This window comes from Plasmodium falciparum, assembly GCF_000002765.6.
Source record: "Plasmodium falciparum 3D7 genome assembly, chromosome: 14".
In the NCBI taxonomy this organism is placed as follows: Eukaryota; Apicomplexa; class Aconoidasida; order Haemosporida; family Plasmodiidae; genus Plasmodium; species Plasmodium falciparum.
Window position 1 is genome coordinate 3,025,001 of NC_037283.1, and position 18,618 is coordinate 3,043,618.

The window sequence follows — 18,618 nt, forward strand, 5'->3', positions numbered from 1 at the left end:
TATTTCATTAAGTATATATATAAAGACAAAATAGATGTTGATATCACTTGATATATATAATATAGATTTTTTAGAAATGCTTTTATTTTTTAACAATAATAAATACATATGTAAAATGGAAAATTTTATTAAAATTAATATGTCTTTCTTATTTTGATTATGGATTCTTTTCATTTGTTTGGGTGACAAGAAAATAAAATTAAACCACAAATTATCATTTTTATCAACATTAAGTAATAGATTTATTAAACGTTCATCGATATTTGAACAATTTAAAAAACAAGAATTGAAGAAAAGAATAATATAATAATAAGAAATTAATATTGATATATCATCTTCTTCTTCTTTTTTTTTTTTGTCTTTTAAAAATTTTATTAATACATTGGATAATTTATATATATCATTTTTATTATCTATAAAAATCATATTGTAACTTATAAATTGTAATAATATAAACAAAATGTTCATGTCTCTTTCTTTATCTATTTTGCTTTTATTCACATGAACATAATTATTCACATGACTATTACAACGACTAACATTATAATTAACATTGTCATTAATATTAACATTAACGTGGGTATTTTTATTCATATTTTTATATTGATTTATATTTTTATTTATATTTTGATTTATATTTTTATTTATATTTCCATCTGCATATATATTTACATTAATATGGTTATTATTTATATTGTTAATGTTATTTATAATGTAGTTAACCAAAAAATGTAAAAATTTTGATTTATTAAATTGACTGTATAATTTTTTAATACAAGAGTAATATGTTATATGCTCATTTGACTTTTGTAAATTATTTTTCCCTAAATCTTTTTTTCTTTTATCATTTCTGAAATTATTCATTACATATTGTTTGAGTTTGGTATCTGTATTATTTAATGAATCATCTTTATTTGTTTCTTGATTTATGAAATGTGAATGCTTTTCATAAAATGAAAAGTCAAAAAAGTATGTATTCATAACAACTAAATAAAAGTTTAATATGACCATACCTATATATGTTCCATGTTCCTTTTGTAACTTTAATAAATCTTTTACATAATTATTAAGAATATCTATACAATTAAATTCATTAGAACAAAATTTATATAATGTATTGATGTCATATAATAGATAACAAGATAAAAAATGAAAAAAATTATGTATATATATATATGAAAAATATCCTATTTCTATATCGAAATTATTTATATTATTTTTTAAAAATAATGATCTATGACAATATTCCTCTTTTAACTTATCACTCCAATAATATTGTATACAACGGAAAATATATTTTAATATATCCTGATTTGTAAAATAACGTAATTTTCCTAACAATATACAAATATACTTATATTTAAATATTATATTTGAAATGTTGTTATATATTTGTATTACTCGAAAGGAATTTATTGTATATAAAAATAAAAGTTTTTTATCTCTCTTAAGCCTTTCCTTTATATTGAAAAGTATAAATATATGTCTGTCTATAAGGTAATCGATATTTTCCTTTTTTTTATCGGAACTATTAATAATATTAACATTATTTTTAATATTTTCATTATTTTTTGTATCGTTTGCTTCGGGTTGCAATTCAGTTTTTAAGGGAACGTTTTTTTTATTCTTATCCCTTGAAAAAGAACATACAATTTTTTTGTCCTTCCTTTTTAAATAATTGCTAAACTTTTTACGTGTACAAACATTTGTTTGATCTTGTAATTGGTTTTCTTTTTTGTGCAAAATTAAATTGTTATCATTACTACTTTTCAGATTTGTCATATAATTTTTTATGGGGTTATTTTTTTGGATAATATTTGTTTTCTTTTTCATTTCTCTTTTTAAATTCATCAGTTCTTTATACGTTTCATGTATACTGATAAAATCTTGATTAAACAAAGTGGAAAAATGCTCTATGATGTGTCTACATATTTGTATTAATATATTTTCTTTGATTTTATAATTATTAGAATAATAATCATAAAAGAATAAAAGGAAAAATAATATAATATTTATTGTGACTTTATTTATAAAGGTTTTATTACTTTCTTCAATGTGCAAAGTCGAATACATAACATTTTGGTTATTAAAATCGTAAGGAGAATAATTCATATTTTCACATAGTTTATTATGTTGTGTATTATATGTGATAGGTATATTATGTGTATTGTAGATATTACATGAGTTGTCTACATTATGTATATTGTTATATATACAATATCTATCTTTTTCATTTTGATTTTCTTCTTTTCTTAACTTGTTTTGAATATTTATATGTTCCTTTTTATATAATATATCAGAATTTTTTTTTATTGTGTTAGAGGAATAATGACCATGTTCATGACTTGTCCTATGTTGTTTTATACCATATTTATTATCATTTATAATATAAAGTATAAATAAATATATAATATTATTATGAAAAATGTTATTAATGACGACATTTTTTATCTTATCGTCATTATAATTATCCAAGAATTGGTTCCAGTTTTTTTTTTTGTTTATCAGATTTTGATACATTGTATATATTATAATAGTATAATAATTATTTATGATAATGTCATTCTTTCCATTATTTGTTATCTCTTCATTTGTTGTGTTATAGGGTGAATGTTTTTGTTTGTTATTTTCTATTGAGTTTATATAAATTATATTATTAAAGAAAGAGGGCAAAGTTAGTGAGTTTTTTATTTGTGTAAAAAAAATATTATATAAATCATTTAAATAAATATATATATAAGATATAAGAATATATAAAAATGTATGTATCATTTTTTCATTTTTTATTTTTTTCATATTCATTAGGTTTTTATTATTTATAACATATTTTAAATATGTCTGTAAAAGTTCATTATACTCTTCATAAAATAATTCATATTTAGAAAGTAGAAGAGATAAAAAATTTTTATCTTTATAACATATGCTTACAATTAATATATAATAATAAATTTTATCATAAATTTTAGTAAAAATATTATATTCCTTTTTGTATTTATTTATTAATATTAAATTGAGGAAGTTATTTATATAAAATATATTATCTTGTGTAAAGTTTTTAGAAAACATGTTATGATGATTTCTAATATGATAATTAACCTTGTTCATAATATTATAATTATCAGCATGATGATTGTTAAATGAATTATGGATCTTATTATCATCTGTATTATAATTAATATGATTAATGTTATTATCCATATTGTATTTTATATGATTATATTTTTGTTCACATATATTTGTATAGTTGTTTAATCCTTTAGTCTGGTTATTATCATTGTTATTATGAGGATCATATATTTTGTGCTGATTTTTATTTTTTAAAATATATATTTCATACTTATGTAAGTTATTCATTGTTTGTTGTTCATCCCAATATAACAACTTGATAAAAATTTTAAGGAAATATTTCTGGTAGTATGATGAGATATACATTTTTGAATAATTTTTATAAATATTTTTTTTATTTAAAAAATAAAATATTTGTTCACATAAAAAGACAATATTATCATTACAGATATTGTTGTCTATTTCATTATTACTATTTTCTTTTTTATCATTTTTTAAGATGAAAAAAAAAAAGGGGAAATGATCAAGTGAAAAGCTTAAAAGTTTAATAATCGATAAAAATAAAATTTTTATTTCTTCACAATTAGGACAGTATAGATGAATCATACAAATATTATTTTTATTGGTACTTGAATTTCTTTTTACACAATTTTGATTATTAAAAATATTTTTATATAATGTTTGAGAAGATATATTATTATTTAAATAAATATTTTGTGTATCAAAATTTTGATAATACTTTTCTTCTTTCGGGTTTATATTAATGTTTTGTGTAAATGAAGTTTGTATTTTTCTATACTTATTTATAGTATATTCATAAAATAATTTACAATAATTTTTGTATACATCTTGGTCTTTTAATATATAATTATATTTGTTTATATCATAACTACAACTATTACAATTATTATTATTATTATTGTTGTTGTTGTTGTTGTTGTTGTTGTTGTTGTTGTTGTTGTTATTATTGTTGTTGTTATTATTGTTTTTATTATTATTGTTTTTATTACTATTGTTGGTATTATTTTTTTTTTTTATATTTTGTTCAATTTTATCCTCTTTCTTTATATACTCTTCATCACATTTATCATATTTATTTACATACGGTTCATCGCTTCTCACCTCTTCCATGTTTATATTCTGCATATAGATGACATATTTTAAAATAATGAAATAAATTTTTTTTAAAAATTTACAGACCTGTTTATCGATTATATAATATTTCAAAAAATAAACCAATAAGTGTCTCTTGGTATGACAAAGAAAGTTTTTAGTATATTCTTTTGATATTTCATATGATAAAGTTTGTATCATATATTTAAAAAAAAAAAGTAATAATTGTATATATAAACATTCAATAATTATATCATTATAGATATTACAAAAGTTGATAAATATTTTCATATAATTATTTAAAAAACATTTTTTGAAAATGTCTAAATATTTAATATCATTATTTGTAATATTGTTAATATAATTTATATCATTTATATATTGTGGATGATTAATGGATTTTTGATTTGTTCCTAAATTATTAAAAGAGTTATCACTATAAAAATTGTGATTTGACGATGTAATATTACAACCAAAGGGGTTTATATTATTATTATTGTCGTTGTTATATTTATTATTATTATTATTATTACATTTTTTATTTTTTATTTTTTCTTTTAAAATATTGATATTTTGTTTGGACAGAAATATTTTATATTGATGTTGAATAAGAATATTTATGTTCATATAAGAAATATCATTATTTATTAGATCGATATCTAAATAAATACCTCTTGTGAAAAACACATGTAACATACATAAAATATTTTTTAAGAAGAATATATCTATTTTAAGATATTCTTTTTCATGGTTTTGAAATGTCACATTTTCGATATCTATACCTTTTTCAAGTTCATACACATTAATTATATTTGAGTAAATATTATTATTATTATTATTATTATATTGTTTCAAATGGTTTGATGGGATATCTATATAATTTTTTTTCTTCTTTTTATTTTTAGTATATTTTGAAAGGAGAAAAAACAAAAAATTAAACAATATGGATATATTAATTTGTGATTGTTCATTTCTTTTCTTTTTATATAATTCATTTTTTATTAATAAATCATTTTCATAATTTTGATTTTGTTCCTGATTTTCAGGAGTTGAATCAATGTTTATAAAATGATCATAATTCTTATAATAATTATTTTTCATTTCGACATAATAATTTTTATTAATTTGTAAAAAATTATAAATGACGTTTAATGAAAAGTTAGAAATAATATTTTTTAAAATATTTGTATTAACAGATATATATAATAATTTATATATAAAAAGACATAAGTCAATATTTTGGGAATTAAATTTTCTTATATTATTATATATAGAAATTTTATTTTCTTTATGTTTTAATAATAAATGTATATATAGACACATATCTAATATACAGATAAAATATTCTAGTAATATCATATATTTATGTATAATGATATCTTCATTTTTTTCACAATTATTATTATCTTCACTGTTATTATGATCATAATTATCTTGATTTTTATAGATCTCTATTATTTTATTATATATAAAAAAGGTTAGCTTATTCGTGTAAGGAAACATTTCGGTGTATACAAAATTTATGACTTCTAATATGGGATTATAATCTTGGTCGAATAAATCATAAATATATCTTTTTTCATTTTTTTCATTGTGTCCTTGATCATATTTTTGATAATTTACAGATACATTTTTTATATTATTATATTCATTTTTATAATTATTATTATTATTATTATTATTATTATCTTTTGTATGTTCGGAATAATAATTTTCATCTTCATATTCGCCATGTATATTATTTTTTTTATTTTTACATATGAACTGTATATAGGATATATTTAAAAAATCAAAAAGACGTTTTAAATTATATATATATACAAAATTAATATTATCATATGTTGAATCGTTTATAGGTGGGAATTCCTTTATTTGTACTAATATGTTAGATATGTTATTTGATTTATGTTCTGTTTGTTTTTCTTTTATGTTAGAATAACACTTTATATTTATAAACATATAAGAATGTTTATTAGTACATATTTTTTCTTCATAATTTATATTATGATATGTTGATTTGTATGTATTGTAATTATTAGTTTGGAAGGGATGTGTTTTATTATTATATAACATATAATGTGATTTTGAATTGGAATCATTATTAATATTTTGTAATAATAAATAGAAATATTTATTTATAAATAAATAAAATGAGATAAATAAATTATTATTATCATATATTCCATTAAAAAATGTTAATTCCTTTTCTTTTTTATTTTGTGTTGTATCATGAAACATGTGTAAATAACTAAACTTTGTGGTAAAAAAAAAAAAAGACTTCAATTTTTTAATCATGAATAAAAAATTATTTCCTTGTAATTTTTTATATAACCATAAAGGAACGAAAAATACAATTTTGTTTTCTATATTATAAAATGATGTGTGTGTAGAGTTGTTCAAATTAGTGTGAATATCATTATTTACAATGCCCTCAAAATCTTTTTTATTTTTCTTTTTTTTTTTTTTTCTATATGTTCCATATACATTGAGGTTAAAGAATGTTACATCGTGTTTTTTGACATATTGCATATTATATAGATTATGGATAATATTCATTTGTGAATTAACATTCTTATAATTATAGGTATCATCATGTAAGTATTTGTTTTCTTTATAATTTTTATTATCTTCATTATATTTATTATTAGTATGAATAATATGTTCTTCAATTTTGTGGCTACTATAGGGCTTATATGCAGATAAATCATTAACATTTATTTCTTCGATTATAGAATTTTTAAAATGTTGTGAATTTTCATTTACTACAGATAATTTGTGTATATTAATCATATGTGAATCGGCTTGTTTATTCATATATACCTTTTTGTCCTGTTCGATGTTTGTATGTTTATATATATTGGAGTTATTTTTATGTGATATGAATAAATAAGGCTCGAGAAATATTCGATACTTGTATAAAAGTAATATTTTTTCATCACATATTAAATAAAAAGATAAACTAAAAGACAATATTTTTATAATTTCATTATCATAAAAAAAGAAACAATATATGTGTGATAAAAAAAAGTATTTGTGATGATATATTTTTTTACATATATTGCTACTCCTATTATTTGTTATAAGTAGGAGTATTATAATTTTTAAGAGATATATAAAGATTTCAATATTATATATATTAGTTTGTTCTTTAAGTAAAATTTCTTTTAATAATTTAAAATACAAATGTAATACTTTATTATAAATAAGAAGAAGGAAGTTTTCGTAATTTTTTTTTTTTTCTTCATCATGGTATATATGAAAAGTAGTACAATTTCTTAGTATATATATTATAATATAATTAAATAGTTGTAATGAGCCATCTTCATTTTTACTATGAATACATACCTTTGATAATATATCCATAAGTATTTTTTCATCATAAATACATTCTTTATTTAAAAAATCGGTTATATAAATATTTAATACATTTGTATTATAATTCCAGTCACTTGAATATTTAAATATATTAGTATAATTTTGTCTTTTATCTTTTTTTTTGGTAACACCTATATCGTTATCATTCCTTACATTATTATTATTATTATTATTATTATGGAATATATTTATTCCATCCTTTGATGTGTAATTAATGTCATAGTTATTTCTCTCCTCAACCTCCTTTGACATATTTTCTTCTTCATTTATAAATTGTTCTTTATTAAACTTCATTTTAAAATTATGATATGCTCTCCAAAAGATTTTAAGAGAGAAAGTTCTTTTTTTCTTTTTTTTTTGAAACAAATAGAAATAAACATTGTGTATATTTAAAAAAATGTGCTCATAAAAGAATATCTTCTGTTTAATGATATCCTGATTTATAGAAATATGCTCCCCTTTTTCTTGATTAAAAAATGATGGATAAAAATGATGTTCATATAAAAAGTGCAAATTATTGTATAGACACTGTTCATATAATATGATGTATTTTTTTTTAACAAAAAATAAAAACAACATAATTCTAGAAAACATTTTAATATGAGATAGAATATTTATTTGTTCATTAATTATATTAATATTTTTAATATTATTCAATAGATTAGATAATTTATTTCTAACATTTTCGATTATATAACCAATGTAATAATCTCTTATATCTTTTTTTTTACTATATATGCATATTTCATAAATAATATCAATAAATTCGTTTATTTGATAAGACGTTAAAAATATATTGGAAGATGAAGATTCTTGCATATTATATGATAATTTATTTTCTATATCGTATAAATTATTTGTTGTATTTTGATCGTTATCATATTTTTGATCCATTTTTATATAATTGTTTATATCTTTACTAATTGATGGTATTTCCTTTATATTTTCCATATGCGTGCATTTATTTCCTTCATTTAGCTGATAATTTAATATATTATATATTTTTTTGTCATTTTGCTTATGATATTTATTTGAAGTTGAACAATAACCAGTATTATTATTATTATTATTATGATCATTATTATTATGATCATTATTATCATCATCATCATCATCATCATTTTTATCATTGTAATCATTTTTTATACTTATATTTTTATTTGTAGAGTGATCGAAAGGATATACATTTTTGTAACATGTATCATTTTGTTCATCATAAAAAATGTCATGATTCTTTATATAATTTAAAGGTTGCTCATTATTATCGTCCTTGCCACCATTCGATAAAAGCTTCGTTTGCTCGTTATTAATATCGAAAACAAAATTAAAAAAGAAATAAATGAGTTCATTATTGTAACTATAAATTATTGAAATAATATTATGTAAAAGTAAAATAAAATTCTTAAACAATTTGATATATTTTGTATCTGTTATATTATTATAATTAATATATTGAAAATGATTATTTATTCTTAATATATTCATTTTATTAATATCCTTTAAGGCATAAACTATATATTGATAATTATTACTTATTTTATTATTGTCTATATTGATATAATTTGTAAAAGAATTATATTCAGATGATAATAAAAGGAAACTATTAAATAAAACTTTTAATTTATTATCTATTAATACATTGATAATATTTTGAATAAATTTTTTGGAAAATTTAGCAAAGTCTTTTCTTGTAGAAATAGCATTTTTTATATCATCATTTTTTTTATTATCACTTATTATGTCATCACTTATTATATCATCACTTATTATATCATCACTTATTATATCATCACTTTTTAAATCCTTATTCTTATCAGGACATTTTATATTTTGTCTTAATTTTTTATATAATATAACATGAAAGGGTTGGCAATACATTTCTTTAGCATTTTTATTATTATCATTATTAAATCTATAAAATGGATATAAGGAACTATTAAAGTTGTATATACTATTGGAATTGTTTATGATATGTGATTTATTTATATGATTTGTAAGATTTGTATGATCTACACAATTTATACCATTTATATCATCTATTTTATTTTTTACACATTTTTCGTCATGATTAGTAAACATAGGTGTGTTGCTCATTTGTTCGATATTTCCCTCTTCATCAAGTGTGCTGAAATATTTATCAACGAAATTATTCAAGGTAAAATAGTTGGTAGGTAAAAAGAAAAAGAAATGAAATATATTATTATAAATATTGAGAAAAGTGAATATATCTGATTCGCTGTTATTATTTGAATTATTATGTGTATTAAAAGTGTCCATGTTGTAATTTTGTATGTGATAATTTATTTTTTCCCCCTCATCAATATTATTATTAATATAATTACTATCATTCTTATTACTTTCATTATAATAATTTGTGGTGTCATATGTTTTATCATAGTCCATAGAATCATTACCCATATCTATAAAAAACATATTAACTAATACATAATAATATGATAATAAATCATTATACTTGTTATACACTTCATTATCGTAGAAAAAAAAAAAAATTTTCAAAAAGTACAAAAGCTCATTATTATATATATTCAAGGTAATATCAAATAAGAATGATTTAAGAAGATGTACTATTTTTATATTTATTTTTTTCATTAATATAAAAGATACAGGAGTATAATTAATAAATATACATAATATTTTTAATATTTCTATTTGTTTTTTACTATATTTATATGTATATTTGTAAATATTAGATTTATCAGAAAAGAAATTAATAGTAGAAAATCTATTCATTTCTTTTCCTGAATCAGTATATGAATAGGAATCATTTGATGACCCACTATTTTTTGATACATCTGATGAATGATATGATAAATTGTGTATATGTAATGAAGGTTTATGTACATTTGAGTAATATTCATCAGATGGATAATTTTTTATGTGATAATCTTTTTTTAATATTTCTTTAAAATTGTGATTTTTTTTATTTATCCTATTTATATTATTATTATTATTATACACAATATCATTGTTATGATTTTCATTTTGAATATTTATTTTGTCATACATATGTATTTCCTGAATATAATTTAAAAAGACTTGAAAATGTTGATCAATTATTTTTTTATTATCATTAAAATAATGAATTAATATATTATACAAGAAATCATATATAATTATAAAATTGTCTAGAGGGAAATTTAATGTAGAGCAATCTTTACGTAGAAGATGTATTTTGAAATAACTATTTTTTAATATTTCTAATATATAAAAAATGATGAACTTAAAAAAATATATGCAACTATTTTTTGTTACAAATAAATATTGATATATATCGTTTGGATAAATAATCATATTTGCATCATGATAATCTTTACCTTTTACTTTTTTTTTTAATTTATTAAAATAGAAATTGTTAATATTATTTAATAAAATTATATTTTGTTTTTCTTTTGTTTTGAAAAATTTAGATATATCATTTTGGTTCTCATCTTGATTGGATGATATAAAATTGAAATAATTATGTTCATCACTTTTTATAATATTATTATAATTATAATTATTATTATTATTATTATTATTAAAAAGTAATAAAAGATAAAATAAATTTTGTAAAAGTAGAAAAAAAAAATTATTTAAATATATATTACATATACTATTACAAAGACATCCTTTATTTATATTAATATATATACTATATACTATAATATATATGATATATGATAAGTTGTTTAAAATGTTATGAATATGATAAAAATCATTGGTTATATTATTTTTATTTTCTATATAATTTTTATATATATAATGTATATTATATGAAAGTGTATATAAAAATTTGTAATTAAATAAAAATAAATCTTTATTAAATATATATATGTATTCATTTAATATTTTATGTATCTCTTTATGCATATATATAAAATCATCAACACTAATTTTTTTTTTTATAATATTCATACCTAGAAATTCCATATAATTGTATTTCATTTGTGTGTGATAACAAAGGATATTTATCTTATGGGTAAAATTGTTAATTTTGTAATATATATTTTTATTATATAAATATGTATTTATATTTTTATTATATAAATATGTATTTATATTTTTATTATATAAATATATATTTATATTTTTATATTTCTCCTCTGTAGTTGGATAACTGAATATATTTTTAGAATGAATATGATTATTATTATTACTATTATTATTTTTATTATTATTACTATTATTATTATTATTATTATTATTATTATTATTATTTTTATTTTTTTCCATACCTGTGCATGATACATCTACAGAATTATTACTTGTCTCTTTTATTATTGAATTATTATTATTTGTTAATTTATCGTTTCTTTTATATTTATCTACAGTATTATCCAGAAGAATATTATTATCATCATTCCTTATATTATTTATGTCTAAGAAATTTTTTTTAAACATTTCAAAGGTGTCAAAAAAATTATATAAGTAGGAAAATATATATCTATTATTTATACGTTCCATATCTTCATAGATATTTTGTTCTGTCTCTTGTTTCATTGTATATAACAAAGAGTTATCTGCTTTTATTTTATTTGTTTTATATTTTTTATAATTAAATAATAAATGAATACTATATTGGTATATTTGATTTTTAAGAATATATAAAGTATTATAATATTCAAAATCATCAGGACATAAATAATTATTTTTTGTAAATATATTAATATAATTATTTTTTTTCATTATTTGATTAATATTTTCTATATCTTTTTCATCCATTGGATTTATTTTAAAAGTCCTGGATGAATTTGTATAATCACTTCCATTGGATATATTATTCATTTTTTTTTCTATATTATTATTTTGATCATTTCCCCTATGGGTTGTATCATAACTATCGATATTTGATGTACTACTTTTTGACATCTTATCTTTTGATGTGTATTCTTCTATATCCTGTTTGTTATTATAAATGATTGCATTATGAGTTTGATAATCTTGTTGGATCACATCACGTGTATCATATGCTAAAAGAATATTATTAGGGTTATTAGTCATATTAGCTAGATGTATACTATCATTCTGATCTTCTTTATTCCTTTCGAGTTGCTGATCACCATCAATTGTATTACCTGTATTGGTGAGATTATTATATATATTATTGAGTTCATTCAAAATATGAACCACTTGAGTATATTCCTTATGACTATCTTCTATAGAATACTGATGACTACTTTTTTCAATATCCTTATCATCTTTTGATGATACCATATTATCATTTGGTATATTTTTCCTACTCTGAATATAATTATTGGATTTGTATTTTTCTTCATTGTTTTTAAAGTGAACTAGAAATTCATTAATAAACTTGTTTATATCCAAATGTTCGAATTTTTTTTTAATATCTTCATCCTATAAAATAAGAAGAAAAAAAAAAAAAAAAAATGAAAATCCGGTAAAACGGAATATAACGGAATAAAATAAAATGAAAATGTAACTATAAATATATTTATATATATAATTGTATATAAAGGAAGGATGAAAAAAAAAAAACGAAATAAAAAATTATTATTTATTTATTTATTTATATAAATATATTTTAATAAAAATATTTAAAATGAATTATACATATTTCTATATATATATAGTGCAAAATATCTTTTTATATAAATATATTAAGTTTATGTACAATATGGATTGATAAATATATAAATATTTTTTTAATTACATATATACACACAACAAATAAAATAAATAACGGAACAATATAATATACACTATAAAAAGAAATGTATTAAAAAGTAAAATAAGTAAATACATTCTATATGTATTTCATTGTTTTATTTTTTTATTTTTTTATTTTTTCATTTTTTCATTTTTATTTTATTATATTTCATTATTATTTTTATGTACCTTTATAATACATCTTAAAAATAACAATATATCCCTCAAATTTTTTAAAGATATAAATGCGTTTCTGTCATTGATATAATGAAGAATCATATAAAAAAAATAATTTCTTTTTTTTAAATCTATATCTTTGATTATATTCTTTTCATATTTTTGTATGAGCATTATCATAGACCTATCTCTAATATCATTTATGTTATGACCTATATATTTGTTTATGGAAAAAGAAATTAAAAAAAATATGAAGCTTTTTAAGATAATATATTGGAAAATATTATATAAATATAAATATAAATATATATATATATATATATATATATATATATATGCATTATATATTTTATACTGTTTGCTTTTTTTTTTTTTTTTTTTTTTCTCTTTTTACCAATTTTTTGTATTAAGTTATTTATATTTTCATCATTCATTTTTTTATCATATTGGTTGTATTATACAAATAAATCAAAAAAGAATCTTTGATAGGTTTGATATGAAAATGAGATTCGCTTAGAAAAATTTATGTTCAGAAAATATTTTTAATATAACTACATAGTATATATTAATGAGCTATATAATTAAAATGAATAGAAATATTTAAAAAATTTCATTATAAAATGGATTAAAAAATAAAGAAAAAAAAACTTTTTTTTTTGTATAAATTTCTTTTTATTCACCTAATGTTTCCTATTTTATAATGTTTATAAATTTACATTCCTGTCTTAAAAAAAATATTCAATTAAGATTATTTTCTTTTTTTACTCATTTAATTTTTTAAAAATTTTATCAGAGATTTTATTTGTATAGAATCAAAAAAATAAATTTATTATATTCTTTATGCATAGAAAAAGGAAACCATCAAAGACAACAAAAAAATAAAAGAAAAAAAAATTAGAAATAAGAAATAATAAAGAGAAGAAAATAAATATATAAAAAATATATAAAATATTTTTATAATATAGGTGTTATTAATTATATTATAATCCTATAATTTTTTTAATTCTTAAACGATAATATTTCTATTTACCGCATTGAAATTGAAGCAATGTGAAATATAAGATATATATATTATATTATATATATATATATATATATATAAGGAATTATTAGTATCCTAAAAAAATAAAATAAAAATGAAACCTATAATAGGGACATATACATATATATATATATATATAATATATTTATTTATTTCCCCATTTTTATATATATTTTTAAAGGGAAAGTTTTTTGTATTGGATTTCTTTGAACGTATTTTTATACTTATTTTATGATTTGTATGCTCAAAATATTTTTATATAATAATTATATATGACAAAAAATAATTTCAAATCTATTTAAAATTATATAACGTATAAAATATAATATATATATATATATATATATATATATATAATAAATGTATTTTTCCTTACAATACCTTACTCAGTTGTTCTAATAAGCTTAAAAAAAACAAAAAGAAGTTTTTCAATAAAGCAAATGGATTGTGTATATTTGAATTTACAAAAAAATTGAAAGAAAAATATATGTGTAAGTAAATATACATTGACGTTCAATTATATAAGTTTGAAAAATGAAGGTTATGTAATAAAATATGGTCTTATATATATATGTATGATTTTATGGTAATATAATAAATATATATGAATAAACCTATTGGATTTTTTTCTTCTACTTAATATGATACATAATAAAAGAATGTTATAATATATATATATAAAATAAATATATATATGCAGGAATTAATAATATGTATAATATTATTTATAACATATCTCGCGTGATCATTTGATGAAATGAGGAAATATATAAATGACATAATATATATATATGTGTAAGTGTAAAATTATAAGGTGTAATTATAAATAAATAAATGAATATATATATATATATATATGTACCATTATATAATTAGTCGTGGGATCAAATTTACGAAAAATTTGTAGTTTTATATATAAAGCATTACTTAATATAAAGTAAGTTGTTTTTTTTTTTTTTTTTTTTTTTATGTCATTTTTTTATAAAATAAATGAAATTATTGATTATAAATCTTTTTATTTATTTTTATTTTTCTTCCTAATAAAGATCTTTTCAAAATATGTAACTATAATATTTTCTATTATGAAATAAAGTTAAAAGCAGGTATTTTTTTTTTTACTTTTTACTTTTTACTTTTTTTTTTTTCTTTCTTCATTTGTTCCTTGGTTTGTTCTTTTTCCTTGTTCTTTTTCTTTGTTCTTTTTTTTTTTTTTTTTTTTTTTTGTTCTTTTATGTTGCTCCACCTTTTCTTTTTTAGCTTTTTTGATTAAGAAAAATACGTGAATAAAATAAGGATTATATATTATCATAAAAATTGTATCTTGTAAATGATTGAGGATAACATACATGTAATTAAAAATGACCCTTTGATTATAGTAGATAAGTTTCCTTATACTAAAAAAAGAGATGCTCTTCGCATTAGTGGTATGATGAATTATAAAAAATATATATTGTATATTTCATTTGTACCTTTTGTGTGTGTGATGTGATATGTGGTGATTTTTTTCTCAGTCTGTTTTATAAATTCATTCATTTGAAATGTGATCATATTTATATATATTTGTATATGTTTAAGTTTTTTTTTATTCACTCATTTATTTATTTATATATATATATATATATTTTTTTTTTTAGAAGATAAGGAAAAGAGGAAGATTTGTCGTATTTTCTTTTTAACTCATTTTCATGCTGATCATTATACAAATATAAACAAGTATTTTAATGAGAATGTATTTTGTTCACAAATTACCAAAAAGTTATTAGTTAATATTATTGAGGTCCAGGATAAATATGTACATAATTTAAAAATAAATAAGATATATTATCTTTTTAATTTTAAGGTTGCTTTTATTGATGCTAACCACTGTCCTGGATCGGTTATTATTTATTTTGAATTTAAAAATGGGACAAAAATTATACATACAGGTGATTTTAGGTATTCAAATATTCAAAGCTTTTTGATCAAAAAATTGTTATCTTACAGTGGAGATATATCTATATGTACTTATAAAAAAAATGAGATGATTATAAAAGGTGAGCAAGAAGATATAAATAGAGAATCAATAAATGAAAATATATATAGAGAAGAAAAGAAATTTGATAAAAATCAAAAGAATAATATTGATTTGAATGTGGATTTAAATTGTATTATAATAAAAAAAGAAAAAGAAAAAAAAAAAGAAGAAGGTGAAAATCAAATTGATGGTGAAGATCGAATTAGTGGTGGAAATCATAATAGTGGTGAATATCATAGTGAAGAAAAAAAAAAAGAAGAAAATATTTATATTCCTCTTTTGGGAACAAATGAAAAGGATAATATTTTACATACGACTGAAAATTTTGCTATTTATGAAAGTGCTAACAATTTTGTAAATTTACAAGAAATTATAAAGATATATTTAAAAAGCGTTGAAATGTTATTATTAAATATTCATAAGATAGAAAAGAAACAATTTTATATGTATGATACCATAAAAGAAGAAAATTATTTTAATCATTTTCTTTTTATTGACTTATGTTTATATTTTAATCAAAATGAAGAGGATATATCTTTTTTTTTTGATTATAAAAATTTGAACGAAAAAGGTATAATATTAAATCCTGAGAATATACAAAAGATACATGTTAAGAAGAATGAAGCCTTGAAATGTGACAAAAATGTAAAAGATAGGGAGAATATAAAAAAGGAAGAAAAGCAAATTAATTCGATAGACCAAATAATATATGATGAATATCATAATTTGGAAAAAAATATATTACATAATAAAATAAAAAGAGAGAAGAGCATGATTTCCGATTTGAATTGTATATTAGATGAATCTCAATATAATATGGAACAAAAAAAAAAAAAGAAAAGAAATCATGAGGATTTTAGAGAACTTGTAAACATTCAAATGAATGATAAGATAAATGAAAAGGCAAATAAAATGATATCAGAAGAAACTAATTATATAAAAACTATATATCTTGACACAACGTATGCTTTATCAAAAAATAATTTATTTGCTCCTCAAATGTATTTGATAAATTATGTTATTTATGTATGTAAAAAGAGATTACTTTATGATGAAGAAAGGTCATCAAGTATTATGGAAGGAAATAAGTTAATCCTAGAGGAAAAGAAGGAAACAGTCAAAATTAAGATGGAAAAAAATGACAGCAACAACAACAACAACAATAATAATAATAATAATAATAATAATAATAATAATAGTAGTAGTAGTAGTAGTAGTAGCAGTAGTAATAATAGTAATAGTTTTATAAATCATAAACATGAAAATATTAAACAAAATGATTGTGATACCAAATATATTATAAATAGTGATACAAAATATAGTAATATTCATATGCATGAAAAGGTGAATAAATTAGATTTGTTAACATACGTTAACGAAGACAAAAAAGGAGAGCAGATAAAAAAGAAAACATTATTTCTTTTTGGAACATATAATTTGGGAAAAGAAAAAATATATTTATCTCTTTCTGATGCTTGTAATATGAAAATATATTATAAGAATGAGAAGAAAAGAAAAATAATTGAATCATTTTTATATAACAAACATATACTGAATAAAATAACAGATAATAAATTAGAAGCACAAATTCATATTGTTGATATTAATTATTCTTATATATTTCCAAAAATTGATAAAAGGAAATTTCTTAATTTAATAGATGAAGAAATAGAAAAAGAATTCGATTCTTTTTATTATATTATACCAACTGGATGGGTAAAAAAATTTTCATTTTATGAAAGAAATAATATTTCCATATTTTTAATTCCTTATAGTGAACACTCAAATTTGGATGAGTTAAAAAATTTTGTCAAATCCATCAAACCTTGTAATATATTACCAACCGTATTCTACAATGAAAAAGAAAAAACAACAATTCTGAATATATTTAATCCTTATCTCAACTTAAAGAAAGAAGTATTGAGCTTTTTTAAAATCGATGAAACATATGGTTCGAAAAATAATGAAGTATCACCAAATAAAAAAAAAATGAAAGTAAACGAAAAGAAAGATGTATCCAAAGAAGACCTTTTGAAAAATATAAAACAGAAAAAACTTACATCCTTCTTTCCCCTAACAAAAAGAGCAAACTCATCGAACATGTGAACAAGCAGATTAATAAATAAATAAATATATATATATATAAATAATATATTTATGTGTT

At 18.4% G+C, this 18,618-nt stretch overlaps 2 protein-coding genes across 2 annotated transcripts in view; one reads left to right on the forward strand and one right to left on the reverse strand.

Moving 5' to 3' along the window:
• The window catches only part of PF3D7_1474200 (conserved Plasmodium membrane protein, unknown function), a gene marked incomplete at both ends in the record, with an annotated part of 14,981 nt that extends 1,149 nt beyond the window's left edge, over positions 1–13,832 (reverse strand). The window contains 3 exons of the mRNA XM_001348848.2: positions 1–12,909; positions 13,411–13,610; positions 13,793–13,832. The exon at positions 1–12,909 is cut by the window's left edge and continues 1,149 nt beyond it. Coding sequence (XP_001348884.2) covers positions 1–12,909; positions 13,411–13,610; positions 13,793–13,832 — 13,149 coding nt within the window. The remainder of the gene's footprint in view (positions 12,910–13,410; positions 13,611–13,792) is intronic.
• A 1,935-nt stretch (positions 13,833–15,767) lies between these two features.
• Positions 15,768–18,560, forward strand: PF3D7_1474300 (DNA repair metallo-beta-lactamase protein, putative; the record flags this gene model as incomplete). Its single annotated transcript, XM_001348849.1, has 2 exons — positions 15,768–15,864; positions 16,075–18,560. The coding sequence occupies 2 exons, from the start codon at positions 15,768–15,770 to the stop codon at positions 18,558–18,560; spliced, it is 2,583 nt and encodes an 860-aa protein (XP_001348885.1).
• Positions 18,561–18,618: the final 58 nt, after the last annotated feature.